The sequence below is a fragment of the Pristis pectinata genome, chromosome 5, assembly GCF_009764475.1.
Source record: "Pristis pectinata isolate sPriPec2 chromosome 5, sPriPec2.1.pri, whole genome shotgun sequence".
Taxonomy (NCBI): domain Eukaryota; kingdom Metazoa; phylum Chordata; class Chondrichthyes; order Rhinopristiformes; family Pristidae; genus Pristis; species Pristis pectinata.
This window is the reverse complement of record NC_067409.1, coordinates 83,769,470-83,797,345: the sequence shown is the minus strand read 5'-3', so window position 1 is coordinate 83,797,345 and position 27,876 is coordinate 83,769,470. Positions and strand designations below refer to the sequence as shown.

Below are 27,876 nucleotides of genomic sequence, written 5' to 3'. Positions count from 1 at the left end.
TCTGCAATTCTTGATGCCAGGTGCCACCACAGAGAACAGAAAAGTAGTCAACCACTGAATGAAACTTCTTGTTAATGTTAGATTTCTTCAGTCATTGTAGAGTAAAGATCCTACACCCACCACCAATCAAAGGGCATTGCAGCATCCGGCAACTCTACAATTAACATTCAAACTTTGAATCACTCCTCAATGATGTCACTATAGGGTTATAGATTCAAAACAGGCAAATTGAAAACAAACATAGCCCATCTCATGAAATCTAAGTTGTGCTTTAACTTAACATATTTGGAACAACAGGGAAATGACTTACCACAGTCACTAAACTGACTAGAGGAAGACATTTGTTTGTTTCTTGCAAGTAGCTCTAGAGAACAAAAACAAGAGTATTAATTTTGGGGAGGCAGTTAAAGTAAAAATTGCAGAGTATATTTTGAAAAATACCTTAGCTAGTTAATGAGTGGAATCTGCTTTCATTATAAGGAGGTAAATTAATGAATACTTAAGTGATCAGAACTCAAAGTTCAAACTTGCTCTGTGCACTTTTAAATTTCTAGTGGTGCTTTGCAATTTTTACCAGCAATTATTCTGATGGCAAATAATTTACTTAATTTTTACATTCATTGGTTTATGTTAATTGTTTAATTTTAATTAATATATTTTCTATTTACTTAATTTGGAAACTGTTTTAATTTGGCATAAGTGTAATATGAGCAATAAAATACAAACCTTACTGCAAGGTGACTTTGACATGGATTGCGATAATGAAAACATGGTATGGAAAATAAACATCACTGAATTGATAACATGATTTCCTTTTTTGTTAGGTTTATGTAAAAACTTCTTTTTAACATTTCTCTTGTCCTATCCATCAACCATGTGCCTAAGCCAGGGGTTAATAGCTCTAATCCTTGGGGATTTCTAATCATCCAGATTTTGATGCAAACAGCAAATAATTGATTTTTAATTAAAAACTACTAATTTACATTGCACATACAATTCTCACCTGCTCTCGTCTTCAATGAAAGTAAGTGTTTGCAGTGTATATTCTTAAGTACTCCTTGGATTAAAAACTTGGGACTACTGACTGTTACTATAGACCAAAAGTAAGATGCCCTGTCTTAAGCAAAGACATAACATGCCACTTGGAAAGTCTCATTATTTGGCCTTCAATCTCACATTTAAGTTCTTTGGCATCTCTGTTCTTTGCTTGCTATCAGCTTGAGTACCACCATTTTCTCCAAGCAAGGCACCAGAACAAAATCAGCAAGTCACATGGTATAGATATTATTTATGTTGTTAAAAGCATAACAAAAACTTAATCTATCAATGCATTGCACACTCTTTTCAAAGCTAAATATTAATTTAAAAGGAATTTTTTTTTTAAACAGGGCTCAACAGAGTGAATGCAGACAGGGTGTTTCTCCTGGTTGAGGAGTCTATAAACTGGAATCTCAGAATGAGCGGTTGGCCATTTAGGACTGAGATGAGGAGACATTTTTTCACCCAGAGGGTAGTGAATCTTTGGAATTTGCTACCCAGAAGGACTGTGGAGGCTTTGTCATTGAGTTCATTCAGAATAGATATAGGTGTCTGGATATTAAGGGAATTGGGGTATATGTGGATAGCGCAGGGAAATGGAACTGAGGTAGAAGATCATGATAAATGGTGGAACAGGTACAAAGAGCTAGATTACCTACTTCTGCTCCTAATTCTTATGTTCCTAAAATATAGCACAATACATACCATTTGTGGACAACAAGCATGTGCAATAAATCAAATTCTATGAAATGTATCACTTATGCTTAAAATATATTATTATGGTCATGTGCATACCTCTCTATATTTCAATATTCTTCAACAAATATATTCCCTGAATATATTTCTTGTTTATATATTTTACGTATTTTTCAGTTTTTAAGTTTATATTTAACATTTTATTTCTTTATTAGATACCATGGTAATTCCAACAATGCAGACATGTTTGTGTCCAAGTCCCTGCAGTGAATTAAAACAAAGTGCAAACATTGTCTCTTAATTAACACTCTTACCATTGAATATGTTTACTTGTCTATACTTCTTTTCCTATTATATTTATTTAATTTTATTTCTTACTATTGTATATACTTTTTTTTTCCTCTAGTGTCTATATTTGCTCATCACTGTATGGCTTATCTATTTGGTGTGTTAATATTGCATAAAGTCATATTAAATTACATTTATCGTTCAGTATTAAATGCATTTATTTTTCTCTGGAACATATATTTTTAACCAACGTCTATGTTTACATGTCCCAAATCCCTTTATACATGGTTACATTGAGCTCAAATGTTGTCCAGTATAAAATATTATCTCCTATGTATTGTTAACCAGTGTGTACATTTGGTCACCTCCAACCATAAAACAATACAACATAATACAGGCCCTTCGGCCCATCATGTTGTGCCAACCTTTAAACCACGCCTAAGACTATCTAACCCCTTCCTCCCACATATCCCTCTATTATAAATTCCTCCATATGCTTATCTAACAATCTCTTGAACTTGACCAATGTACCTGCCTCCACCACTACCCTAGGCAGCGCATTCCATGCCCCAACCACTCTCTGGGTAAAAAAACCTCCCTCTGATATCTCCTTTGAACTTCCCACTCATTACTTTAAAGCCATACCTCTTGTATTGATCATTGATGCCCTGGGAAAGAGGCGCTGGCTGTCTACTCTATCTATTCCTCTTAATATTTTATATACCTCTATCATGTCTCCCCTCATCCTCCTCCTCTCCAAAGAGTAAAGCCCTAGCTCCCTTAGTCTCTCCTCATTATCCATACTCTCCAAACCAGGCAGCATCCTGGTAAATCTCCTCTGCACCCTTTCCAATGCTTCCACATCCTTCCTATAATGAGGTGACCAGAACTGGTCACAGTACTCCAAGTGTGGTCTAACCAGAGTTTTGTAGAGCTGCATCATTACCTCGTGGCTCTTAAACCCGATCCCACGACTTATGAAAGCTGACATCCCATAAGCTTTCTTAACTACCCTATCCACCTGTGAGGCAACTTTCTGTAATCTGTGGAATATGAACCCCCAGATCCCTCTGCTCCTCCACACTACCCAGAATCCTGCCATTAACCTGGTACTCTGCCTTGGAGTTTGTCCTTCCAAAGTGTACCACCTCACACTTCTCTGGATTGAACTCCATCTGCCACTTCTCAGCCCAGCTCTGCATCTTATCAATATCCCTCTGCAATCTTCAACAGTCCTCCACACTATCCACAACACCACCAACCTTTGTGTCATCTGCAAACTTGCTAACCCACCCTCCTACCCCCTCATCCAAGTCATTAATAAATATTACGAAAAGTAGAGGTCCCAGAACCAATCCTTGTGGGACACCGCTAGTCACAGCCCTCCAATCTGAATGCACTCCCTCCACCACAACCCTCTGCTTTCTACAGGCAAGCCAATTCTGAATCCACACGGCTAAGCCTCCCTGGATCCCATGCCCTCTGACCTTCTGAAGAAGCCTATCATGTGGAACCTTGTCAAACGCCTTACTGAAATCCATGTAGACCACATCTACTGCACTACCCTCATCAATCTGCCTGGTCACCTCCTCAAAGGATCTTATCAAGCTTGTGAGACATGAGCTTCCCTTCACAAAGCTATGCTGGCTGTCCCATATCAGTCCATGATTCTCTAAATGCTCATAGATACTACCTCTAAGAATCCTTTCCAACAGCTTGTCCACCACAGATGTAAGGCTCACTGGTTTGTAATTCCCTGGACGATCCCTACTACCTTTTTTGAATAAAGGGACAATATTTGCCACCCTCCAATCCTCCGGTACCATTCCCGTGGACAACGAGGACTCAAAGATCCTAGCCAACGGTTCAACAATCTCCTCCTTCACCTCGGGGAGCAGCCTGGGGAATATTCCATCAGGCCCCAGGGAATTATCTGTCCTAATATTTTCTAACAGCTCCAACACATCCCCTCTCTTGATATCTACATGCTCTCGAACATTAACCTTACCAACACTGTCCTCAGCGTCATCAAGGCCCCTCTCCTTGGTGAATACTGAAGAGAAGTATTCATTGAGAACCTCACCCACTTCCACAGCTTCCAGGCACATCTTCCCACCTTTGTCTCTAATCGGTCCTACCTTTACTCTCGTCATCCTTCTGCTCTTCACATAAGTGAAAAAGCCTTGGGATTTTCCTTAACCCTACTCACCAAGGCCTTTTCATGTCCCCTTCTTGCTCTCCTCAGCCCCTTCTTAAGTTCCTTCCTTGCTACCCTATATTCCTCATTAGCCCTGTCTGATCCTTACTGCCTAAACTTTATGTATACATTCATGTAGTTCTCTTTGGTAATTTACCTCCACTCTTTTGCATTATATATATTTAACTTTTTCTAGTGTACAATTGTTTACTAGTGTGTATAATTATCTCCATCAGATATTGTTAACCATTGTATATAGTTATTGACCTGTAGAACTTATATTTCTTGTTGTACAGATTTATTCACTTCAAGAGTATATATTGTTCACGCATGAAAACATATATTTGCCTCTAGAGTACATCTGGCTTGCCATTGCATAAATTTACTTAGCTCTATTGTATAAGTTATTTGCCAGTGTTAATGTATACTTACAGAAGGAAAAAAGAAATAGGAGCAGGGGTAGGCAATATGACTCATGAGCCTGCTGGGATGAGTGCAGCATCAACACCTCTCAGGAAGCTAAATACCATTCCAGGATAAAGCTGACCACTTAACTGGCACTTCATCAATCACCCTAAACATTTATTTCCTATACCACTGGCACATAGCATCTATAGTGTGTACAATCTCCAAAATGAACTGCAGTTATTTGCCCACGTAATTTCCCAAACCTGTGACCTCTACCACCAAGGACAGGGGCAGCCTGGGTATACACCATCCTGGTTTGGAAATATATTACCAGCCCTTCAGCATCATTGGAATCTTGAACCCTGGAAGTCCCTGCCTAACAGCACTGTGGGAGTTCCTTCGCCAGAAGGGCAGCAGCAATTTAGATGAGGCATCACCACCATCATAAGGTTATTAGGATTGGGCAATAAATGCAGGCAGAATCTGAAAATGAACATATTTCATCATATGAAAAAGACTGTGATAAGTACAGTCCCAGTCTGCTCAACCTTCACAAGAGAAAGCGTTCACCCCAGAAATCAACCTAATGAACCTTTTTTCAACCGCCTCCAATGCCAGTGTGGTCGCTCCTCAAATCAGATAACCAAAAGTGTAGAGTTTGCCAGGTGTTGCCTGACCAACGGACCTATTTACATTCAGTGCAGCTATTGCTTGTCCATATTTAGGTTCGTTCTCTGCAATGTGGATAGTTTCTCCCGGTGTAATTGCTCCATTGTAGTCATTGCTTACCGTTGTATGGGTTAATTCCCCTCCAGTGTTGGTATCACTTGCCAATATTTGGGCTATTTATGGGCACTTGGTGCCGAGTGCTGATGGTTTTCTGTTTGACTTCCACCGGTGCCCAGATTAGGTGCCGGTGGGTGCACCGTCCGTCGCCGCCGCCGCTCCCCGGAAGTGCCGGCCGTTGGGCGCGGTGTACAATCCAAGCGTCGCGTCTCCGTGGCAACGGTCGTCACGCGCTCTGGGCTCGGCGCTCTTGATTACCGTGTCTGCAGTCACTTGTTCACCCTCCTCCTCCTCCTCACCCCCCAGCCTTCCTCTGAACACTCTCTTGAATTGTCTTTACTTCGGTTAATTACTGCAAGCTACTGCATCGTAATTATTTAAAATGCAACAGTATTTTAATTAATGCTTGGAAATGTTAAAATATTGGATCTAGCGGCTCTGGATACCGATGGATCCTCGGGGAATCGTAAGCAGAGTCAGGAGCGCGGCAGCGCAATTGGCTCAACTGCACCCGAGGGCAGGGGAAATCGAAGGAGCACTGGTAATAGGGGATTCAATCATAGTGTATGTGTGTGTCTGGGAGGGAGGGGGAGAGAGAGAGGGAGGGGGAGAGAGAGAGGGAGGGGGAGAGAGAGAGGGAGAGGGAGAGAGAGAGAGGGAGAGGGAGAGGCGGGCCATATACATATCTCCAGATTGATATGTTATCTTCTTGGGGCTAGGATCAGGGATACCCTTGAATTACTGCAAAGCATCCTGAAACGGAGGGTAAATAACCAGAAGTCGTGATCACAAAAATAGCAAAAACATTGTAAGGTGACGTCCTCTGAGCGGGTTGTAGGGAGCTAGGAAAAAGATTAGAACCTCAATGGAATGAGGTCAGTCACTGGCTACCTTTGACTTAAAATTTTAATCATTTCTCTTTCCACATGTGCTACCAGATCTGAGCAGTTCCACTATTTTTATTAATATCTCAAAAAATTGACAAACTTCAATAAAGATCATATTAAAATGCTAGGTAGAAGATAACGTTGTTTTCTAAAACACAAGATGTAACCAACATTATGCTACAGGGTACTTTGGTAAGGCTTGCTCGCTACTTTTGGAAATTACTCGGTCATGGACATTGAAGGACTATCAACATTTTCATAAAATACAATATTTGGGTGAATAACAGAATACAACTACATTAATGAAGCAAACAGGAATGATTCAATTATAGTTTACATGAACCAAGTTTAATTTGTCTCAATTTCAAACAAATCAGAAAACTGCTCATGAAGCTCCATGTAGAAAAGTGGCACTTAATAGTGGAGTTGAGCAGACAAGTTGAAAGGAGTGGTGAAAATTATTAATTTGTGGTTAGTTAGCATTAACCACCTATCAGAATGTTAAAATACTTTCTCTTCACAAAAGCATTTAGATGGGAATAGCTGACATTGATAGAGGAATAAAATTAGACACTTAAGCTGTCACAAAATGCAGAAATAAGTTGATTAAAGATTTGCCTTTATTGAATATCAAATACAAGGGCAGAGATGTAATGCTTCAGCTTTAGAAAACACAAGATCAGCTGCAGCTGAAGCACTGTGCATAGTTTTGGCCATTGCATGGGAGGATATGATTGTATTAGACTGGGTGTGGAGGACATTAATTATGAGAAAATGGTTATGCTAATGATGTTTACTTTGGAATAAATGAGGCAAAGGGCAAATTTAATGAAGTATATAAAAAGGGAAAAAAAACAGGCAGAAGTTATTTCCCTAAACAGAGAGGTCAATAACCAAGGAACACATATTGCTTTGAGAATCATTTTTGTGTCCACCCATAGGTTGATGGAGGCAGAAGCCCTGATCACATTTAAAAACCCGGATGAGTATGAAGTGCATAACTTACAAGATGCAGACTGCAAACTGAAAAGATGGATTAGCCCAACAATTTTGTTTTTGCATGTACCAAATGGATGCAAATCTCCCTAATTCTATGAAATCAATCCACCCAAAAGTAACCTTAAAATTCTAATATGTCACCTTCCTAATTGAAAGTTGTCAAGTTCTGCAGGAATTACTGAAGTGAAAATTAGATACAGATGGAGCATAAAGTCAAACCTTAAATGATGTCCTAAAAACCTTAACCTAACAAATAGCTGGTCTGCTGGGAGGAGGGGATGAAAACGAGTTGTGTTCTGGTTATAGCTCTGCCATTCATACTAATTATGGATGATGGATTTTCAGCAACCTATCTGGATCAAATTTACCCATTTCTTAAAGTGACTCCCTGTTAAGTGGCTCCTTGCTTTAGCCATGTTTCTCTTAAAACTTTTAGCTTATTTTTTCCCTCTAGTATGAAAGGAAGCCTCTCTCCAGTCATGCTAAATTTCAAATTTTCTGTGAACTGATTAATTGGTCTGGCAATGAATGTAAGCACATATTTTTATATATAAAATTCACACATGTACACACAAATGCTATATTACTTGGTCTTACCACTGGAACCGGAGAATGGTTTGATGGGAAGGAGGAGGTTGGGAACAACTCCTACAAACTATGAAGTAACAAGGTTTAGGAAATTGAGACATCCATAATCAGATTGGAAGCAATCATTCTGATGCAAAGACACACCTCAAAGATGGTATCTTCAATTGTACAGCAGCTCATCAGTAGCAAATTGAAATGTCAGCTTGGATTAAGCAGTGAAGTGCATCAACCACAGACAAAATCATTTGATTCAAATGCAAGGACTCTATCAGTGAACTTCAGCTGATGCTCTTTGTAACAAGACAGCTACACAGAAAAGTCAGATCTAGACAAATTAGACCAAAGATTATAATTGAGACGACAATATATATTGAACAGGAAATTTACATGGTCATTGTTCAGCATGAATGGAATATCATTTAGGTGATTACTGACCATTTCCAAACTCTCCCTCAGATCAAAACAGTTAAAGCTACTTGAGTGCAAGAATGCACACTGAAGTCCTGTGATGAATCAACACAGACCCTTTTGATCTTGCGCCACAATATGGGTATAGTTAACAGCACTGCAAATATTTTGAGAATCCCCTCATCAACATAGTCCTTACATATTGCAGATAATTTAAAGTGACATAGTTGAAGATTAAAAGAAAGCTTTGGAAAAACTTTTCTTTCTAGGCAAGAATCTAGAAATGGGATTTATCCCAGATGATTAAAGAGCTTAAAAATTAGGATGATATTGGAATTATAACAAACCCTAGAATTTGGGGATGGACCAGTTGGGCCAATCAGGGTGCATGTGCAATACATTCTATGTGGTATGCATGTAGAATTGGAGAAGGAGTACAAAATGTACAAGCATCAGACAAGATTACAATGCATTCTCCAAACCCTCCCTTCCTACAGGACCTGTAGAAGAGATTGCAATCAAAAATTGGTAAATCTCTTCTAATCCACAGGATAATGGTGGGTTAAAAATACACCACATAACATTTATTCTTTCATATTTTTAGAAAAACCTTGTGTAAAAAAAAACAAATGGTGTTAAACCTGGACAAAAGACAAGTGCCAGAGGGCATGCAATTAAAAGCAGTGGCCTCATCAAGAGAAAAATTCTGCAACTGTGGAAGTATAAACAATAAAATGTATAAAATGCTTTGCTTATAGACATGTAAAAAAAAATTAAATGAACAGACCTTTGCAAATTTGGTTTCATTTCTAAAACAAGATTTATCAGATATTTGTGCAACAGTTTTACATTGCACCAACCATTTAACCATTGTCAAATTAGAAGAGCTGAATAAAAAGTTAAATTGTAATCAGTAGTTGACCAGTACTTCTTTCGAATTAAAAAAAAAGTAAATTTTATTGATGTTAAACTATGGTAGCTAGATAGTCTTTGACTTCTGCTGGAGCGAGTCTGCGAAATCCTGCCTCATCGCAAATTCCAACTTCTATATTATCTTCTGTCATCTGGCCTTCAAAGCTCTCCTATTTGTAAAGGAAATATTTCAGCCTGTAAGTATCATACTGCAAGCTCTATAAAAGTAATTTCAGATAAGCATTTATTAACAGTAGAAGTCAAGACATCTGACCTTTAGTGTTAAGATTGCTGTATGAATGGCATCTTCAAGTTCTAGATCTTCATTGTACCTACAGTCACAAAGTTCAATAAATGCCTTTTATCCTGATAGAATCTTTCATTGAACAATTTCTAAAGCTTAGAAAAAGATCAAATTGTTTTTAGAAAACAGATGTTCATGCTCGAATCCACAATATATTGTAGACCATTTAAAGATCACTTAAATAATTACTCCGCTAACATTCAGAATCAGATACCAGAATTCATCAAAAGTACCAGCAGATTTTCTACATTTTACTTAATAAGCAAAGCCAAGAAAAAAAATCTCCAAGCAAAAATGCATTATTTACCTTCCCTGAAAGCAATTGTAAACATGTAAGTGAAAACATATTTACACAGCAATGGGCTCGGATCAATTTGAAAAATAATTCACTTTTCACCCTACTAGTCTCAGCATCCAGCACGTTACCCTTTATCAATTCTGACAGCTGCAGCAATTACATCTTCCCCTCCCCACACCTTTTAGCTTTGCACAGGGACCACTCTCTCCATGGTTCACTCATCTGTCCCAACTACCCCTTCCCTGGCACTTTCCCCTGCAACCATTGGGGGTGCAACTCTTGTTCCTCCACCTCCTCCCTCAGCACCATCCAGGGACCCAAACAGCCCTTCCAGGTCAGGCAAAAAGATTCATGTGCACCTCTACCAACCTCATCTACTGCATTCAGTGCTCTCAACGTGGCCCCCTCTGCATTGGCAAGACCAAGTGTAGACCAGGTGACTGATTTCTAGAGCACCTGTGCTCTGTCCATGAAAGCCATCTTGAGCTTCCAGTTGCATACCATTTCAACTCCCTTTCCTGTTCCCACATTGATCAGTTTGACCTCAATCTTGTCCACTGCCAGCACGAAGCCAAACACAAACTAGAAGATTAACCCCTCATGTTCCACCTGGATAGTCTACAATCCAATGGTATGAGCACTGAAGTGTCCAATTTCAGGTAAACCACACCTCATATTCCTTTCTCTCTCCTTCTGATCCACCCAAGTTCTCTCACTCCCCCCTCCCCTTTATCTAACCACAACTCCTCCAACCACCCCCACCCAGTTCCATCTGCTTATCAATCTTGACTCAAAATGTCAACCATCCCTCTGCCTCTGCAGATGCTGCCTGACCCAGAGTCCCCCAGTTTGTTTTTTTGCTTCAGCTTACAGCACCTAGTCTCGTCTCTTGAAAATCATTCAGCTTGAAATGACCTACTTGTCAATCTTGAAGAGTTATTTTGACTTTGCATTGGTCTAATCCCTCCACCCTCCCAGGCATCCACTCTCATTTCCTAGTACAGACTTTGAAAAGGAAGAGCAATTGCTATTCTACCTCTTTTCAAGGAAGGTTTTCCCATTGACGTAATTCTTTCCCATGGCTGTTGCCTTCCATGCAAAATAAGCACCCTATTGGAGAAGGGAAAAAAATTAGATACATAACAGAACCAAATCTTCAACAGATAGAAAGGAGAAAAAACATATTACAGGTTGATGGCATTTCATCAGAAATGGTCAGGCGATCAGTCTGTTTTTCCTCTCCACAGATGCTGCCTGGCCTACTGAGTATTTCCAGCATTCGAATATTATATTTCTATTAACTGCAGCGCTTTACATCTCAGCTCCATTATCTTTTCTCATCAGCTAAAATTAACATGCCCTCAACACCCCTCTTAGCTGGCATGACCACCATTTTTGTCCTTCAGTGTCTCAGTCTCCACCGTCAGACATTCTCTTCATTCTTCCCAAATGTCCCTTTGTTTGCAACTTAAAACACGTTTGATTTTTTAAACTTTTAGTCATGAAGGACATTAACTTAAAATATTAATTCTGTTTCTCTCCCTGCAAATGCTGCCTAACCTGAGTGTTCCAGCATTTCCTTTTATATTTCAGATTTCCAACATCTACATTTCTTTTGCTTTACAATTGCTGTCCCCTTGAGAGAAAGTGCCCATTAGGTTTAAGGGTTCTGAGCCAAAGTTTAAAAGGAAATGAGTTCAGACTGACCAAACTTTTTCTTATCTGGTGTTCTTAAGAGTCACAGATAGCAAGCTTTTATTATATCAGCCTGGGATGAAACTGAAAGGTGAAAGCAAGCTAATGGCCTATCCAGACCTCCAAGATCTCGTTTCTAAAGGTTACTCAAGATCTAAAATGAAGAGTTTGCAGTAGAACCTATGCCACTCACGAGAACCGATGCACAATGTTAAGTTTTAATTTCTTACTAATTATACAATAATTGATTGTTATTGTAATATGCATTCTGTTATTTATAAAAATAATGCCATCTGGGCAATTTTAATAAGGACTGGTATGATGGAACTTGTATTACACACCAAGAAAACTTGAAAAAGCAACTACTTGAAAATAAAGTACTTACAGATGGATCAGACTGGAACAAATACGGCCTTCCCTCATCCCAACCAGCAATTAGTAGTGACACTCCAAATGGACGAACACCACTAAAAGGAAATAAATAGGCATTAATCCTCACACTATAGGCCCTTTAGTCAAATCAAAGCTGAACAGTGAAAGTTCAAACTGGCAATATACAAGTCAATTTCTCACCAGTAAGGTTCTCTCAGAATATCCCAGAACATTCCACATCCCAAGAATTACTTTATGAAATAATGTTTTGCTCTAATTGGGAGTTTTGAACTAATTTTAAATACTAAGTATTAATCATTATGGTCATTATGTAGACTACACATTTGAGAATTTATTTTAAGCTTTGCAACAAACAAGCAGATTTTCAATACCCGTTTCATTATTTAAGTTGCAGAAATACCATTATGAACAAAACATATTGTAAAATTAGTCACCCAACCAAGTATATGTATTTACATAAGGAATTTTAAAGAAACTTTGCTTGGGGGTTTGGAATGAACATTAGTGCAATGAACCCAAAGACAACAAACAAGTAAGAATTTCATAATTACACAAAAACCTGCACAATCATTTCTGCAAGGTCATTTTACATCTTAATTCCATCAGAGCTTCCATCATCGGAGAAAAATCTCTCTCATCTACTTGGGAGAAAGAAATCTACTCTGATGATTGACATGCAGGTGCAACAAGCAATCAAGCTAACAGTACACTGACCTTTATTACAGAAGGATCTTAGTACAAGAAGAGAAGCATCTTGCTTCAATTACAAATATCTAACCTCATTAGATATTTGGAACATTGTGTGTGCAGATCTTACCTCTCTACGGAAGGATATATTTGCAATAGAGGGAGTACAGCAAAGGTTCGCCAGATTAGGTGGCAGGTTTGTCATACAAGCAGATGACAAGTGGATGCAACCTATACTTTGTACAGTTTGAAAGAATGAGAAGCAATCTCATTGCTATGTACAAACTTCTTACATGGATTCAGTGTGATGCACAGCTGATATTTCTCCTAATGGGATGTCTAGAAGCAGTCTGAAAATAGGAGGGTCAACAATTCTGAACAGCAATAAGAGGAAATTTCTTCACCAGAAGAGAAGCAAAATCTTTGAAATTTTCTACCCGAGGGTCATTGAGACGCATTATATGCAAGACAAGCATTAATAATTTTTTAGTCATTTAAGGGAATTGAGAAATATATAGTTGTGAAGGGAAGTAACACTGGGGTAAAAGGTCATCTGTGATTTTACTGAAGGACAGAAGGGCCTAAATTTGTTTCCACTTCTTAGACAACTATCAAGGCACATTAAATCCTTAGAAGGCTGCTGATTTTGAATGAATTTTAGCAAGCACAGATTGCATCAGGGAAGCGAATAAAAGTTAATAAGCCCAGTATAGATCTTGTGCTTGGAGTTACTAATTGCAATATGCTTTGAGCATATGGATAACTATATCACTGACTTACCCAGACTGTGTGTATTCCTGCATGACAGAAGCCACTCTCTGCACTAACTGAGCTGTGGGGATGGGTTCTTGATATACTAGGTAGTACTGTTGTGCCAACTTACGAGCCCTGCGAATCAGTACCCTGTAGGGAATGCAAACTCAAAATTAGTACATTAAAATAACTTGCACAGATCTACTGCTATTCCCTTTCAAGTTATCCATCATCCGTAGGAGAGCTAATCCACAAATATTAGACAGCCCCAGTAAGGACATTACACAAGTGACCTTATTCCCTATCTTAGGCTTCTCTGAGTCTTTATCGTCAAATAACTTGTGAATTATTACTGTCCTTGAAAACCTGTGCAAATGTTTAGTATTACTTGGTCTTCTATCAAAGCTTTGGATTTCTACAAAAATATTACATTATTCAAAAGAAATTACAAATATACATTATTCACATTTTACTATTTTCAGTATAAGCAACACCCTTCCATTTACACTACATCAGCATAGCATCAATTTTCCTTTACATACATCCTTGAGTAAACAATCCAAGGGATTTTACTCCGATTTCAGGACTTGTGTACAACTGTAGAAAATCCTTAAACACAGAAAATGGCAGGAATAGACCACTCTGCCCTTTGAGCTTGCTCCATCACTTAATACAGATTGTGATCAACCATCTCAAATCCATATTTTCACTCTCTCCCCAAACTCCTTGATGTCTTTTGTGTCTAGAAATACATCAACCTCCTTCAAGTACCTTCTGCAACTTGGATTCTACAGTGCTTTACATTGAATTCCACAAGTACACCACCCTTTGGATGAAGAAATTTCTCATTTCAGACCTAACTATGTCTAGACAATCCAAGGAGGAGAAACATCCTTTCCACATCTAGTCTATTTAGCCCTGTCATATTCTATAAATTTAGATTCCCTCTCATTCCTCTACACTCTAGTGAATACAAGCCTGGTCACGTTAATTTCTCCTCATATGGCAGCCCTGCCATCCCAAGAACCAGAACTTCCTCCATGCCACGTATAAACTTTTTTTTAAAGATAAAGAAACTGAAATTGCGTAACATTCCAGGTGTGGTCTCAACAAAGTCCTGTGTATTGTAGCAAAATATCCTTATTCCTATACTCAAACCATCTTTCAATGATAGCCAATGTACCCCTTTCCTTAACGCCTTGCTGCACCTTAACATTTGCTTTTAGTGACTGGTGTACAACGGCACCCGAGTACCTGTACATGAGCAATTCCCAATCTAACATAATTTAAATAATACACCTTGTTTTTCCCTACCAAAGTGGATTAATCCACATTTACTACATCCATGTTTTCACCCATTCACTTGATCTGCCCAAATCACCTCGATGCCTCTCTGCATTCTCATCAAAATTCATAATCCCGCTCAGTGTAGTGTCATCAGCAAATTTCAAAATATTATGTTTGATTCCCTCATCCAAATTGCTGACACACTAGGAATAGCTGGGCTGCACTGATCCTTGCAGTATCCCACGAGATACTGCCTGCCATTCTGACAAAGACCCATTCATTCTTATTCCCTATTTATCAACCAGATTTCCATCCATGCCAATATATAACCCCCCCCCCCCAATAATGCACTTAATTTTGCATATTAACTTTTTGTGAGATATTATCAAAAGCTTTCTGAATGTTCAAGTTCAACACATCTACCTAATTCTCTACAGGATTATCTATTCTACTAGATACATTCTCAAAAAAACTCAGTTACTTCATTAAAAATGATTTCTCTTTAAGAATAGAAGTAGATAAAATCATATTGTATTTCCTAAGTGCCCTGTTATTGCATTCTTTTGTAAAAGGTACTAACCTTTTCCCTACTCATCTAGTGTAACTCAATCCAAGTAATGCAAGGTTGCCAGAGTTCTTCCTGTGGGCTACAGCATAGGTTTGATTCAGATGAATCACCAGCCCTAGAGCTGACTTCACCCAGTGAGGACTTTCAATACATGTTTGTAATCCACATTCAGCAGTGAGAAAGGTCACCAATTTCTCATTTTTTGCTTGCAGATGAGGGTGATGTGCACAAATTTTCCGACAAGTCTAGACAATCCAGTCCCAGAGCCTCGACCAGCCAGCCAGCCATCACTCTCAGGAAGTTTATTTGCCTTGAAACAGTGTATAGATCTTGTTGGGTGATCCGAGTTGGTCCAGATTCTTCTGCTTGCTGACATTCGATACAGGAAGTTGCAGAAGGCTGCACCATTTGCGGCCTTCAAATTATATAGCCAGTTATAGATGCATTTGCAAATCCTTAATAGGTCAGGCTGCAAGGTCATTATTGTGCCATCCTCACCCTTAAAGCTGATTCCCCCTTTGAACCTTCTGCAAAAAGTGCATGCTCATTTTTACCCTGCTCCAGAGTGGTTTTTGAATCAGAAGATGATCTTGGAAGATTCCAAGGCAAAGAACAAGGCTTGCTGTCTCTAACTCTTGGAATTCCTCCACAGTTCACAGCCATCTGGTACTGCTACACCAGGTACAACAAATAATTTAAAAAGAAAGCAGCAAAAAGAATCTGTGGACCAGTGACAAAGGCAGAGTGGAACTTGTAGGTCAGTCAATGGCACTCCTTTCCTTCCACCAAATGCCAGATACCAAATGAGGGAGGAAAACATTTGGGACCTGACAAAAGAACTTAAACAAGACTGGCTAAAGAAACCCAGACAGATGCTGCAGCGCACTATACTTCTGCCAACACTGCTTGGGAGAAAGATTCTAGTTACTGTCTTGATCTATAATACTTCTGTGCAGATCCCTCCATTATTAAGCCTCCTATTTTCAGTTTTGTGCAAACACTACTCTCAAATACCCTTAAAGTAAAACATCTGTGGTCACAAGAACAGTCATACTTTTTAGTCTGTAGTCTTCAACTTTACCATCTGTGGAACTGATGCCTTGAGTTTTCACTCCCAACCCCCATCCTCCTTTGAAGCCAGTTCAAATGATCAACCACATCCCTTGCACACCTAATGCACATCGCATAGAATGGTATTTTTGCGATATTAGTTTTATTTTCAGACAAACTGTGATTATTTCAAAATCTATTAAATACACTGGCATGTGTCCAGTGTGCAAAGACCACCAAGACCAGGCAGACATTAGAACAGATTACCTTGGGAACACAGAAATCTGTTTTATTCTAACATTATTGATGAGGTTCTGAGTTTTTAAAATAAAGCAACTTGTTTAAAAAAATGTTTCAAAGATAAATCACAAAACCATTTTTCCTTTGACAACTCCCCTACATTTTTCAGTATTTCTATATTCCTCATATCCTTTAACCACATGGTTCACACAAAAATACACTTTTTTGCTACATAGTTAAAAGAAAAATCTCATGGATGAGGAGGACATGGAGAGTAATGAATAGGCCTTAGCAAGCAGCATTCAGTGACTAAACCTGTTAAATTCTACAGATATTAACTCATTGCCTTAAAATAGAAATTGTCACAGAATAGCACTGGCAGGTGCAGTACATCTCAGTAATATTGAAATGAACAGTGAGCTTGCTGAGTCTACCACAATTCCAACAACTGGCAATGGGATTTTTCTGATCAAAGAAATGGAAATATCAGAAACCATGGAATCCAAAACTGCTTTACTAGAATCTATCGAGAGGACCAGAAGCTTCATATTCATTAATTTGTGTCACATACCTGTAGTCAGGACCCATTCCACTATACACCATTCCTATGTGCTTTGTGATTGGCTCAACTTTATGCACACTCTGTTCATCATAAAGAATAGATTTCTGTTTCTTCTCTGTTGCCAAAACAACACCATTCGATGCTGAGAATTTAAAAAAATGTAGAGAATTGTAGAAACAGATGCACAGAAATCTCATATACACATACACACACATAATATGCCTATATCATAAGCATGCAAGTAGATCTTCACATTTCAATAGAACAAATCAATTTGCATTTAGCACTACTCATGCCTTCTGTACACCTCAGTGAATTAATTTTGAAATGTAGTCTCTCTTGTCACATGACCCAATCTCAAGTTTGGGATATTAAGGGAATTTAGGAAGATGGGGCTAGAATGTGAAAGTGGTGATAAGGTAAAAGATCAGTAGTGAAGCAGATGGGAGTGACAAAATTCCCACTCATACCTTTATTTGCAGAAAACCAGTTAATGTGGATGTGCACGGTTGAGGCCAATCTCAAACAAGAGAGACTTGGTTTGTGCACAGCACAATGTCACGTGCAGAACAGCCTCAGGTGGCAGCATCTCATGGAGACAGCTACTTCTGACCAGTGGCATTCAGAAGAAATAGCAGCTAGTTTGCACATATCGAATGAGATACAATACAGTTTTGTGTGCTTGTTTGAGCAATTAACATACTATGGAATGTTTATAACTAATTTCTGACTTGAAAAACATTTTGTACAAGTAAAATAGCATCAACGCTATATCACTCAGTTCAGACTTTGCAAAAAATCATTCCAGCATGGGATTTGAACCCACAACTATGACACAGGAGACAGTGCAACCAGACAATCAATCATTTGAAGATTCAGGATATGAAACACTTCAGAGGTGACAGTGATGAGGATGTGCCTCAACTTTCACATAGAGCTCCAATGTCAACCAGTTTGTCAAGTAACAAGAGCATTTTCTCACTACTTTAATTTTTTTCCCCATTTAGTTATTTTCAATTAACTCCTTTGACTAACAACGTTACTCAAAAGCTAATATTAACCTTTTGCTTCTGCAGGTTACAGATTTTAAAAGGTAAACAAAGGCCTTGAACTCTCTTGTACCTCATTAAACAAGTGCACATCTTCCAGGAAGATTCAAGGCACCATCTGAACTTTTCTCTACTTTGTTAGGGTTCTGTAAGTACTCATAGTGCAGGCAAGCCTCACATTGGGGGAGTGGGAGGGCTGCATTCCTAGAAATCAGTCCATATCAGGATTTGGCATAATGTGAAATCATGTCATCTGTGCATGCGTTGAGAAATACAAGTTGAGAAAGAAGTGTTTATTTACCTTTTTTGCCCACAAATTCCGTGAGAGCAATTTTATTCTGCATCTCAAATTTTTGTGTAGGGACTTGTGAATTCTGTAAGGACGAATTTACGTAACCTGAACAGCTGTAAAGCAGGGGGTTACCTGAGTCCCCATACTAATATCAGAGATCAACAAATCATGCTGCACAGTAATTGCCATTCCATCATCTATACTTATCAGCAACATGGGAGCACTTTTTACTGCAGTGGTTCAAGGCAGTGGCCTACCACTATTGTCTCAAGTTCAATAGTCATTTACTTCATTAACAATACCTGTTTCCTCTTTTGAGATACAGCTTTTTTCCCCCCGTTACGAGTCTAACGAAAATAGGAAAACAGAATCCATTTACAGTTGTTGTCAACCCAAGGTTGTTAAAAATACATGGCCGTAATATTACTGTCCGTACCTTTAATTCCAACCGCTGGAGCTCCTGCGGCTACAGCTGCCAAAGCATACTCAATCTGGACAAGTTTACCTGAAGGACTGCAAGATAAAGTACAAATTAGTATAACTGAATGTGAAATTAATAAAAACTTCTAAGCTTCCTTTCCCAATTACAGTAAAACTGATAATTTGGCACATTTGGGACTTTGGTGGTGCCAGACTGGTAGATTTTCTGGACCATTGTATATTATTTCTATTAATATCTAAACACATTCATGTTTCTTTGATGTTACACAGTATGATAAATTTTTCAGTGAACCTACTGAGCAGAAAGAAAGTGCAGGATCTGGGGCTGCAGTGAGCAGAAAAGGAGCATGGGAAACATTATCTGATGAGATAAACGCTGATCCACAGGACTTCTGAACAGTTGGATAGCAGACTGTCAGTTTTACTGTATCTAATTTTAGGACTTAAAGTTATACATGAAAGGGTCTCCAATCTAGCATCATTTCCTCTACAACACTCCAACAACACATTAATTCAAAGCACAAAAATTCTTTGTGATGCTAACCAACTGAGGTTTAACTTCAATTCTCAGTACATACCAGGAATGTGGTCAAGTGATACAAACACAGCACAAGTCAATTAACTTTCACTCAAAGGTTTTCTTTGGGGAGGGGAAGAGGGGAGGTGGAGGGGGGGGGGCCAAGACACCCAAAACGTTAGCTTCCAGCTCCAGCATTGAAAAACATCAAGTCTCTTCATAGGAGGAGTAATGACAAAACACAGGACTGAAGATTGATGGCAGAGCCCTGAAGAGCATAACAGGATAAAGTGAAAGTGTGCTCCCAATAACTGCACAATAGAAATACACAAAGGATGGAGAGAAAAAAAAATTCTTAAATTTAAAAGGAAACTGACAAGGAGATTTTTTTGTAAATGATTAATTCACACCATCCTTAATTAAATTGAAGCAGTTGAGAGTCAACCAAATTGGTAGGTTTAACTCACAGTGAGGTGGCAATTTTCCTTTCTTAAGTGACATTAGCAACCAGAATTGTTTCGTCCCAGGTAATTTTATAGTTACTGTTATTGATATTAATTTAGTTCTACTTTTCAATATTGAATTAATCATTGACAGCGTGAACTGTAACCACATTACGATATAGTATACCCTATACAAAATAATCACGGGAAGAAAGAAGGCAAATCCAAAACAATTTCAAAATATTTCAGAAGTAGGTTAAAGCGCATACAAATCGGACATCGGATTTTTCCTTGAACTTACTGTCCCAACCCCACCAGTACTCCCCGTAGTCCGGCCCTCCCAGTCCCGTCCTCATACCGAAAGCGAAACTAAGTCCCTCCTCAGTTCACCCTTACGATACATTCGGGGGGAATGGGGGAAGTTGAGAGGCGAGGAACGCAGTGAGGCAGCAACAAACAATCTGCTGGAGGAACTCAGAGGGTCAAGCAGGATCTGTGTGGGGAAAGGGATTCCTTTCGAAAGCCTGCATCAGGTCCAATCCCACCCCCCAAGGCTCCTCCAGCAGAGTGCGTGTCGCTGCAGATGCCAGCACCTGCAGTCTCCTATCCCCCCCTCTCTCCCTGCAGTGAGCCAGCAGTCCAATTAGGCCCTGGGCGCCCGGAGCCAGCGGTGAACAGCACCAGTGACGCTGCACTTTGTTAATAGGTGAAGCTGCAGTCAATTCCAGATGAGGGAAGTGCAGACGACCTAGCAGCCGCAACAGCTGGCCCAGCACCAGGGTCCCGTCCAGCCGTGAAGCGGCTGAGGGCTGAAGCCCCACTTACCTGAACGTGGTGAGGGAAAAACTGTACCCGCGATCCGCCATCTTCCCGCCGCTCACCCTCTGGAACGATGGGAGTAATTGTTCAGCTCAGGAACTACGTCACACGATTACGGTCGCTCTAGTTGACGCCAATCGCGAGAGGAACTACAACTGCCGGCCAGGGCCGCTGTAGAACAAGGGGGAGGGATGCTGGGAGTTGTAGTTTCAAGGGAGACAGGGCTCGGCGCCTCTCCGCCGCGGGACTGGCACGTGACCAGAACGCCACCCAATCCGCGGCTCCTGGCGGCGTGTGCGCAGTGTGTCGTCTCCGGGTAATGGCGATGTTGCAGCGGCTGGCACATTCGTGGGCGGTACTGGAGAGCGCTCTGCTGCGGGCGTTCGGGCTCCAGCAGCGGTCAGGTGAGGGGCCTGGTCTAGGGCTGGGTATGGGGTAAAGGTGGAGGTGTAGCTATAGAGGGGAAAATCTGCTGGTGCAGCCTCTGTCCTCCCGTCCCCGTCCATTTTATACTTGGTAGCGTTGTATTTCGGATGTTATACCGCGTTCCCTCGGGATCGGGGATAACCTGCTTCCTCTCCGGATTTGTGGATTCTGAGGCGGTTTATCAGCCCATTGTCGGAACCACAGACTCGTCTACAGGTGATGGCTAGATAATGAGCTTCCTCCATTTCGTCGGGACCTCTGTGCTCTCGATGTTCTCAGTACCATCCCAAATGCTCCTTTCAGTGGTCGTGGCCAGAGATTTCCAGGGATCAGTGCGGATGTTGTAATGCTTTATTTTTTTAAGGAAGTATGGAGCACATGCTTGATTCCTGCTTGTATTCCTGCATTGAGCACATGCTTGATTCCTGCTACTTTCTAGTAGCGTGTAGGAGGGCTAAACACTGCCTGGTAAGTCATGAGTTTTATGCCAAGTCTGAGGTCTTGATCTTCAAATACTCTATTCCTTAATTGATCAAAGGCCAGGGTTGAACATCAAAGATGTGGTGAATTTCTTTACCAATGTCTGGTTTTGTTGAAAGGATCCCATCAAGATATAGAAAATGGTTCTTGTTTTGGATTGTTTCATCATGAAACTTTATTGTCGGATGTTAGTGTGGTGCAATACGGCAGCATGACGACCGAGGTTTGGGTAACTTGATTCCAGAGTGTAGTCGCCATAGCTTGAACAGTTTCCTGTTAATTCTGAAGGTTGGTTCCACTCCTACGTGAGGTTCATTGGAAGTGAGACGCAAAGTTGCAACATTAAAGACTAATAAAACTATTGGGGCAATTGACGCAGCCAAGTTTTACATTGGTCCTCATTGAGACTGGTTCTATTGTAGACACTTTGGTTAGTACCACGTATTGCAAGTGTAAGATAGAGACGAATTTCTGAGGATAACCAAATTTGAGGATCTTTGACAGTCCCTTTCAAGTGATTGGTATTGGTTTAGTATTGTCACTTGTACCGAGGTACAGTGAAAAGCTTGTCTTACAAATCAATTGTACAGGTCAATTCATTACACAGTGCAGTTACATTGAGTTAGTACAAAGTGCATTGATGTAGCACAGGTAAAAACAGTAACAGTACAGAGTGAAGTGTCACAGCTACAGAGAAAGTGCAGTGCAATAAGGTGCAAGGTCACAACAAGGTAGATCGTGAGGTCATAGTCCATCTCATTGTATAAAGGAACCGTTCAATAGTCTTATCATAGTGGGGTAGAAGCTGTCCTTAAGTCTGGTGGTACGTGCCCTCAGGCACCTGTATCTTTTACCCGATGGTAGAGGAGAGAAGAGAGAATGTCCCGGGTGGGTGGGGTCTTTGACTGATTGAGCCAAAGCTTTGGTAAGGTCAATAAAGCCTTGTATAATAATGGCTGGTACGTGCCACTCCCTGTATTCCTCTTGGATTCTCATGCAATGAAGATCATGTCCATTGCATTTCTGGATGGACAGTCTCCACACATGAATCTTGAAGCAGCTCTTAAGCTGTTGGGAAGAGCGAGAGGTTATGTTTTTCCTTGTGGTAGAAAGCAGGGAGACCACTTTGTAGTTACCACAGTCAACATCTCCTTTTCTGCAGATGGTCACGCTTACTGCATCTCTGAGGTCCTCTAGAATGTCCTGCTCTTCCCAAATATGGGCATTAAAGCTGTGGATTTGTGAGTGAAACTCTTCGCTGCCAAATTTCAGGATTTCAGCAGGGATATAGTCTGTTCCCAAGGCCTTGTTATGTTTGGGTAGGGATTTGGCCTTTTACATGTAAAGGGCAGGCTATGGCTAAGATTTGTTCTGCCTGGCCCAGACAATTCTCCCCTGTTTTCAGCCCTCACTTTTGCAGTTCCTGCCAGGATGATTACTCTGACGTGAGTTTCAGTGCATTTTTGAGTTTGACATGAATCTTGACCATTGTACCAATTGTGAGATCTCCACGACTACCACTGTCCTGGAGTAAATTAGTTTGGGGCAGGTCCAGAACTTGATCTTCATATTTCAGCTACTTGTGTTAGTGGGATCATGTGGAGATTATCATGTGGGTCAGCTAATTTTCCATTTAACTTTAAGCTGTCCCATCCAATACAGGACTGTTGGCAAACCCAATCCACATGCCATTCATTTCCTTTGCCTGTATGTCTTTTTATCCATGATATAAAGGTCATATTTGCATTATAGGAATTGCATAGATGTGTGTTTCTGCCTGTAAATGATAGATGAAGAAACATTGATCATATAAAAGGAATATCATCACGTGTCTTTGGCATTGAAGTTCTAATATTTACGATAAGTGGCATCACTCATTCTGAATACCCAGTCGACAGAGGCAGAATTGCTGAAATTGTACATTGTGCTGTCTAACAAAACATTCAGTTGTATTAAACAATTACATGTAAGCACTAAATCACAAAGCAAGATGTCTCAATCAACCTGATCACCAGATTTGGCACAGCTAAACCACTCCCAGCCGCCCTTCCAGATTCTTTGTGGACATCTGATTTAATTTGGAAAAGCTGAGTCAGAGACTAATTGAGCAACAGCCTTTTTATTAACATCCCAGGCTCCATTATGTTCTGTGGCTGCTTATTGATCATCTGGCAGAGGTGTGCTGTTAGAAGGGTGTTCTCAGTAATGATTCTGGCCCTAATTAGTCTTGGGCAGTTTGAAAGGAACCTTTTTTTTTAACCAATGACTACCTTCCCTCAGCTGGTGAGCACCACTTGAATAGGCACAGATCAAGGACACTGAATGTACTCTGGGTGGGGAAGTGGACTGTAATGTTACTCGCCAAGAGTCAGTAGCACTAGCACTGATTGAGCTAACCAAGACCCGAAGAGCATAACTGCTACACTGGTTATGCAACAAGTGGTGAGGACCCAACATTAACATTTTTCACAGTGTTCTCACCCATACACTTATCAGGAGTGAGCACAATGCAGGCCTATAGAAACATATTCCCATCTTCTTACTTAGTGGATAACTTTCCATCATATTCTGTGGTGCTACAGTTCATTAATATCAGGTCTAGTAACCCATTACAGGGCATCCATGATATGCTGTCAAAAGCAATGGAACTGTACTCCGCAACAATCTTTAATGTCAAAGGCCCAGCATATCTTTCATTTCACCATTACCATAAAGCCAAGAGACCAACCTTAGTTCAGTGAGATGACCATGCTGTCCTACAACCAAGCATGCCTTTTGTTTTCAAAATAACTGTTGACTTCAGAAAACAATTAAAAAGGAGTTGTACCTGTTAGACAGCAAAATCAGCACGCATTAATTGCAGCTGAATGATGCTACAGCTAGTGGATCAGGTGTACTGTCCTGCTACATCTGGTTGTGAATAGTGGTAGACAACTAAACAGCTAAAGAGTGTGAGAGGAGCTGGGTTCAAGAATATTGCCATCTTTAACACTGGCAGAGTCTAACAGGTATGTACCAAAGCATTTGTAACTATCTTCAGCTGTTGGTGCTGAATGGATGATCCATCTCTTTATCCTTCTGAGCACCTCAGCATCATTAAAGCCAGTGTTTAGCCATATTTTTCCCTGAATTCATGTGGTATCAAGAAAGAACTGAATAATGCCAAACTGCAAGACCAGAGAGATCCCAGTTGTAGTACTGATGACATACACGCCAGGCTGCTCCACTATAGAACTTCAGGACTGGCATCTACTTACCTGCCTAGTTATCTAGATACTTCCTGATAGGTTGAGTGAGCTAGGGCTTTTCTCTTTGGAGAGAAGGAGGATGAGAGGTGACTTGATAGAGGTTTACGAGATGATAAGAGACATGGATCAAGTGGGCAGGCAGAGACTTTTTCCCAGGGCGAAAATGGCTAACACAAGGGTGCATAATTTTAAGGTGATTGGTGGAAGGTATAAGGGGGATGTTGGAGGTAAGTTTTTTACACAGAGAGTGGTGAGTGCGTGGAACGCACTGCTGGCAGAGGTTGTGGGGGCAGATACATTAGGGACATTTAAGATACTCTTAGATAGCCACATGAATGATTGAGAAATGGAGGGCTATGTGGGAGGGAAGGGTTAGATAGATATTAGAGCAGGATAAAATGTCGGTAGAACATCATGGGCAGAAGAGCCTGTACTGTGCTGTAATATTCTATGTTCTAAAATAAAGCGAGGGAAATCCAATCCAGTAGATTATTGTCCCATTAGACAGTAGATATCGTCAACAGTGCTATTGCATAGTAACCTGCCCACTGATGCTCAGTTTAGGACCATCTGCCTCATGGACGCTACAGTTTTGGTAAAAAGGTGAATTGGTTAGGTGATAAGGCAGCATTTGACCAAGTTTGGCGTAAAGGAGCCATTGTAAAACTGAATTCAGTGGGCATCACTGGGCAATCTGGAATAATTCCTCATAGAAAAGAAAGTAGTTGGAGCAACTATACATAGAGTTGCACTGTTTACTCTAGTAAGCAGAGGTAGGAGTAATTCAGATGATTTGTTGGTCTTGGACCTGGTGAAAAATGGCTCCCACAGATCCAGGATGCTGGAGGTTTCTCTATGTGGTAGCCACAGTTCTGAGCTCTGGTGTGTGCCTGCTTGACCTTGGAGCACGATCATTTTGAAGTTTCTGGATCAGTGGGCATTGTAGAGTGTTCTGCACTTCATTGGTAGGAACCAAATCATTGATTAGTGCTGTTTGCAAAGGTTACAAGGACAAATAAGCCACACCTAATCCATGCCCCTCTTAGAGTGGGTGGTGAATTCAGAGACTCTCTCAACATTCAAGCAGTATCTAGATGCGCACTTGAATTGCCAAGACATAGAAGGCTACAGACCAATTGCTTTTAAATGGGATTAGTATAGATGAGTATTTGATGGTCAGCATGGGCGGGGTAGACCAAAAGACATGTTTCTGTGCAGATTGGCTTTATGATTTCCCCTACATTCATCTTCTGTTTCTTTATTTCTTCCGTTTACATCTCTTTTAACATTGCACTGTCATGCTTTGTCAAAAATTTCCATAGACAAAAAATCAAATCACAATGGGCTTTTCTTCTGCACCTCCCAGCATCCAGTTGTATTTATACTATCTGCTTGCGTATTGTTCTGTTAGTTTACCTGGGCCACTTGTTTATGTGATAGGAATACTGTATTTCTGCTAGGGTAGTTGAAGTGACAATGAGCCCACAAAGCCCTTTAGCTGAAACTCAATTAAAGAATGACACCATTATCATCGAGGAGAGAGATAACGTGAGACCCAGTCTGGACAATGGGGAGGATGGGAGGATACTTTACAACTCATGGGATTATCCAATGAAATGAATTTCTTCCTTTTAGCACAGCACTGGTACTCATCCTGCTACATGGACAAGGGGCCATTTGTTCCCAGAATTAAACTTCAATGCTCTCCTGGCAGTAAGGGGATGCCATATGCTTTCACATGTTGATGGTTCTCAGGAGTGATTTTGCAAACCTGTGTACAGGAACCAAGTGCTGCTGCCATGAAGACTGGTGTTTTGAGAGGAACACTGGTACTGTATATATCTGAAGCCTCTAGGCTGGTTTGGAAGACATTACAATAAGCAGGTTCCTTCTGTTGCACTTTTTTTTTAACTTAGGAAACCTTCTGGGTTACACACTGATGTTATTTGCTGAATTCGGGTCCCTGATACATTCTTGATTAAAGCAGATGGATCCCCAGTCAGAAAGACAAGTTCACCTCAACAGGAGATTTGCTTCATTGCTGATGGCTCTGTCCTCTGTTCTTAAAGTTCTCTTGTGAGAAGGTCCCCTACATGAGCAGGATTTCGCCTGGAGACAAATGTTTTATTTTTTCAGCCCTTGCATCCCATAGCTTCAATGAGTTAACATATTTTCCAAGAAAAGTAGTTGCAAAACATTAACTATAATATTGCAAATCTGAAATATGGTTGAAGCTATAATATATAATTTCAGTTTCAAATATGTTTGATTTACTGATAGTTGGCCACTGAGGGCTAAATCTTTGGGTGGTCACGTTCATCCTTGATTGACAGCAGTGGTGGAACCATTCCAAGTTTGTTGCATGATGTGCAGTACTGATAATGGGAAACGGGAAATTAAATCTTTATATTGCTCCTGATGTGTGTGGTGGGAAAGTTACTGGAGGGGATTCTGAGAAACAGGATCTACCTGCATTTGGAAAGGCAAGGATGGATTAGGGATAGTCAGCATGGCTTTGTGCATGGGAAATCATGTCCCACAAATTTAACGGAGTTTTTGGAAGAGGTGACCAAGAGGAATAACAAGGGCAGGGCGGTAGACATTGTCTACGTGGACTTCAGCAAGGCCTTTGACAAGTTCCCGCATGGTAGGCCGGTCCAGAAGGTTAGATCACATGCGATTCAGGGTGCGCTAGCAAACTGGACACAAAAATAACTTGGTGGTAGGAATCAGAGGTAGGTAGTGAAAGGTCAGGATTGGAGGTCTGTGACCAGCAGTGTACCACAGAGATCAGTGCTGGGTCCCCTGTTATTTGTCATCCAGATTAACAATTTGGATGATAATGTAATTGGCATGGTTAGTAAAGTTGTGGATGATATCAGAGTTGGTGGTATAGTGGGCAGTGAAGAAGATTATTTAAGATAATGGCATGATCTAGAACAACTGGGACAGTGGGCCAAGGAATGGCAAATGGAACTTAACTTGGACAAGTGCATTCTGATTTTGGTGGGTTAAACCAGGACAGGACTTGCACAGTAAATGGAAGGGCTCTGGAGAGTGTTGTGGAACAGAGAGACCAAGGGGTACAAGTACATAGTTCCTTGAACGTGGTGACTG

At 40.4% G+C, this 27,876-nt stretch overlaps 3 protein-coding genes across 6 annotated transcripts in view; 1 reads left to right on the top strand and 2 right to left on the bottom strand.

Annotated features, from left to right (window-relative positions):
* The window catches only part of LOC127570286 (uncharacterized protein C7orf57-like), a 59,051-nt gene extending 53,486 nt beyond the window's left edge, over positions 1-5,565 (bottom strand). For all 3 annotated transcript variants that reach the window (XM_052015668.1, XM_052015669.1, XM_052015667.1), the window contains exons 1-2: positions 5,417-5,565; positions 311-364 (exon numbers count right to left, since the gene is read on the bottom strand). In XM_052015668.1, the coding sequence (XP_051871628.1) occupies positions 311-341 (31 nt within the window). In that variant the 5' untranslated portion in view covers positions 342-364; positions 5,417-5,565. The remainder of the gene's footprint in view (positions 1-310; positions 365-5,416) is intronic.
* A 712-nt stretch (positions 5,566-6,277) lies between these two features.
* On the bottom strand, positions 6,278-20,700 carry LOC127570721 (proteasome subunit alpha type-2). The gene is made up of 8 exons (XM_052016508.1): positions 20,612-20,700; positions 18,822-18,898; positions 17,054-17,186; positions 13,365-13,487; positions 11,890-11,971; positions 10,846-10,919; positions 9,482-9,539; positions 6,278-9,377 (listed from the first exon to the last, which is right to left on the bottom strand). Exons 1-8 carry the CDS (start codon positions 20,650-20,652, stop codon positions 9,261-9,263), a joined length of 705 nt encoding a protein of 234 aa, XP_051872468.1. The 5' UTR covers positions 20,653-20,700; the 3' UTR covers positions 6,278-9,260.
* Positions 20,701-20,870: 170 nt separating this feature from the next.
* The window catches only part of mrpl32 (mitochondrial ribosomal protein L32), a 32,120-nt gene continuing 25,114 nt past the window's right edge, over positions 20,871-27,876 (top strand). For both annotated transcript variants that reach the window (XM_052016990.1, XM_052016988.1), the window contains exon 1: positions 20,871-21,009. In XM_052016990.1, the coding sequence (XP_051872950.1) occupies positions 20,925-21,009 (85 nt within the window). In that variant the 5' untranslated portion in view covers positions 20,871-20,924. The remainder of the gene's footprint in view (positions 21,010-27,876) is intronic.